Below are 1,504 nucleotides of genomic sequence, written 5' to 3'. Positions count from 1 at the left end.
AGAAGTAAATTACATGGGAAATCAAAATAGACAAGGATTTCATGCATGTGGTTTTTCAGGTTACTAGCAAGGTGGAAATTTCAATCAAAATCAGGGGCAAGGATGGAGGTCACATCCAGGAAATCAATTCAATAAAGATCAAGGAGGACCTTCCAATAGACCTCTGAATCAAGGGCCTAGCTTGTACGGGAGGACCACCAAGCTAGAAGAAACTTTGGCTCAGTTTATGCAGGTTTCAATGTCTAACCATAAGAGCACTGAGTCAGCCATCAAGAAACTGGAGATCCAAGTGGGACAACTAGCTAAGCATTTCTGGGAATTCTTCTGGAGGTTTTGGAGCTAATACAGAGAAAAATCCCATAAAAGAATGTAAGGCTGTCATGACTAGAAGCAAGAGGGAGACTATTGTGAAGGATGAGAGTAGGACTATTGAGGAGAAGGAGTTAAAAGATGAGGTAGAAAAAGAAAATGAGGGAGATCAGTTGAAAGAGAGAAAATTAAATGAAGAGGAGGAAGAAAAAAATGAAAAAAAAGAGAGATGGTGAGGAAGAGAAAAAGACTAAGAGTGAGTTGGCCAGAGAGTAAAAGAAGGAGGTTGTTCTAAGTACAGGAAAGGAAGCACCATATCCTTTGGTGCCATCTAAGAAGGACAAGGAACGACATTTTGCTCATTTCCTTGATATCTTCAAGTAATTGGAGATAACTATTCCATTTGGAGAAGCCTTGCAATAGATGTCGCTTTACTCCAAGTTTCTCAAAGATCTGTTGACCAAGAAAGGCAAATATATCCACAGTGACATTGTTGTGGTGGAGGGAAATTGTAGTGTTGTTATCCAGAGAATCCTTCCACCAAAGTATAAGGATCCAGGGAGTGTTACAATCCCTTGCTCAATTGGTGCTATGTCAATTGGAAAAGCCCTTATTGACTTAGGAGCTAGCATTAGTTTGATGCCCTTATCCATGTGCAGAAGGATTGGAGAGCTAGAAATCTTATCAATAAGAATGACATTGCAGATGGCAGATCGCTCAATCACAAGGTCATATGGTGTAGTGGAGGACGTGTTGGTCAAAGTGCATCAATTCACTTTCTCGCAGATTTTGTGAAAATGGACATTGAAGAGGATGTTAAAATTCCACTGATTTTAGGTCATCCATTCATGTTAATAGCCAATTGTGTGGTTGATATGGGAAAGGGTAATCTAGAGATGAGTGTGGATGACTAGAAGGTTACCCTCAATTTGTTTGATGCAGTGAAACACTCAATTGACCGAAATGTCTATTCCAAGATGGAGGAGATTGAGAATGACATAGCTCAGATTTCCAAAGCTAATGTTTCACAAGACCCATAGAGGTACCATACGTCAAGCTAGTGACGTTAAAGAAACGCTTACTGGGAGGCAACCCAGCTTTTTCTTGATTTTCTCAATCATTTTTATGTTCATCATTGCATGTAGTTAGGTTTTGACTTAATTGAGATTGCTAGAGTAAGATTTTAAACATGTTT

The 1,504-nt window shown here is 39.4% G+C and overlaps 1 protein-coding gene across 1 annotated transcript; it reads left to right on the top strand.

The window, feature by feature from the left end:
• The first annotated feature begins 732 nt into the window (after positions 1–732).
• LOC102667789 (uncharacterized) lies at positions 733–1,104 on the top strand. Its single transcript, XM_006584228.1, has one exon. It carries the CDS (start codon positions 733–735, stop codon positions 1,102–1,104), a length of 372 nt encoding a protein of 123 aa, XP_006584291.1.
• The last annotated feature ends 400 nt before the right edge of the window (positions 1,105–1,504 follow it).

Source organism: Glycine max, chromosome 7 (genome assembly GCF_000004515.6).
Source record: "Glycine max cultivar Williams 82 chromosome 7, Glycine_max_v4.0, whole genome shotgun sequence".
NCBI classification, from domain to species: domain Eukaryota; kingdom Viridiplantae; phylum Streptophyta; class Magnoliopsida; order Fabales; family Fabaceae; genus Glycine; species Glycine max.
This window is presented reverse-complemented; position numbering and strand designations above follow the sequence as displayed.

Bases quoted from the DNA above. Each gene is read 5' to 3' on its own strand.
- LOC102667789 (XM_006584228.1), top strand. From the start codon at position 733: ATGTCGCTTTACTCCAAGTTTCTCAAAGATCTGTTGACCAAGAAAGGC.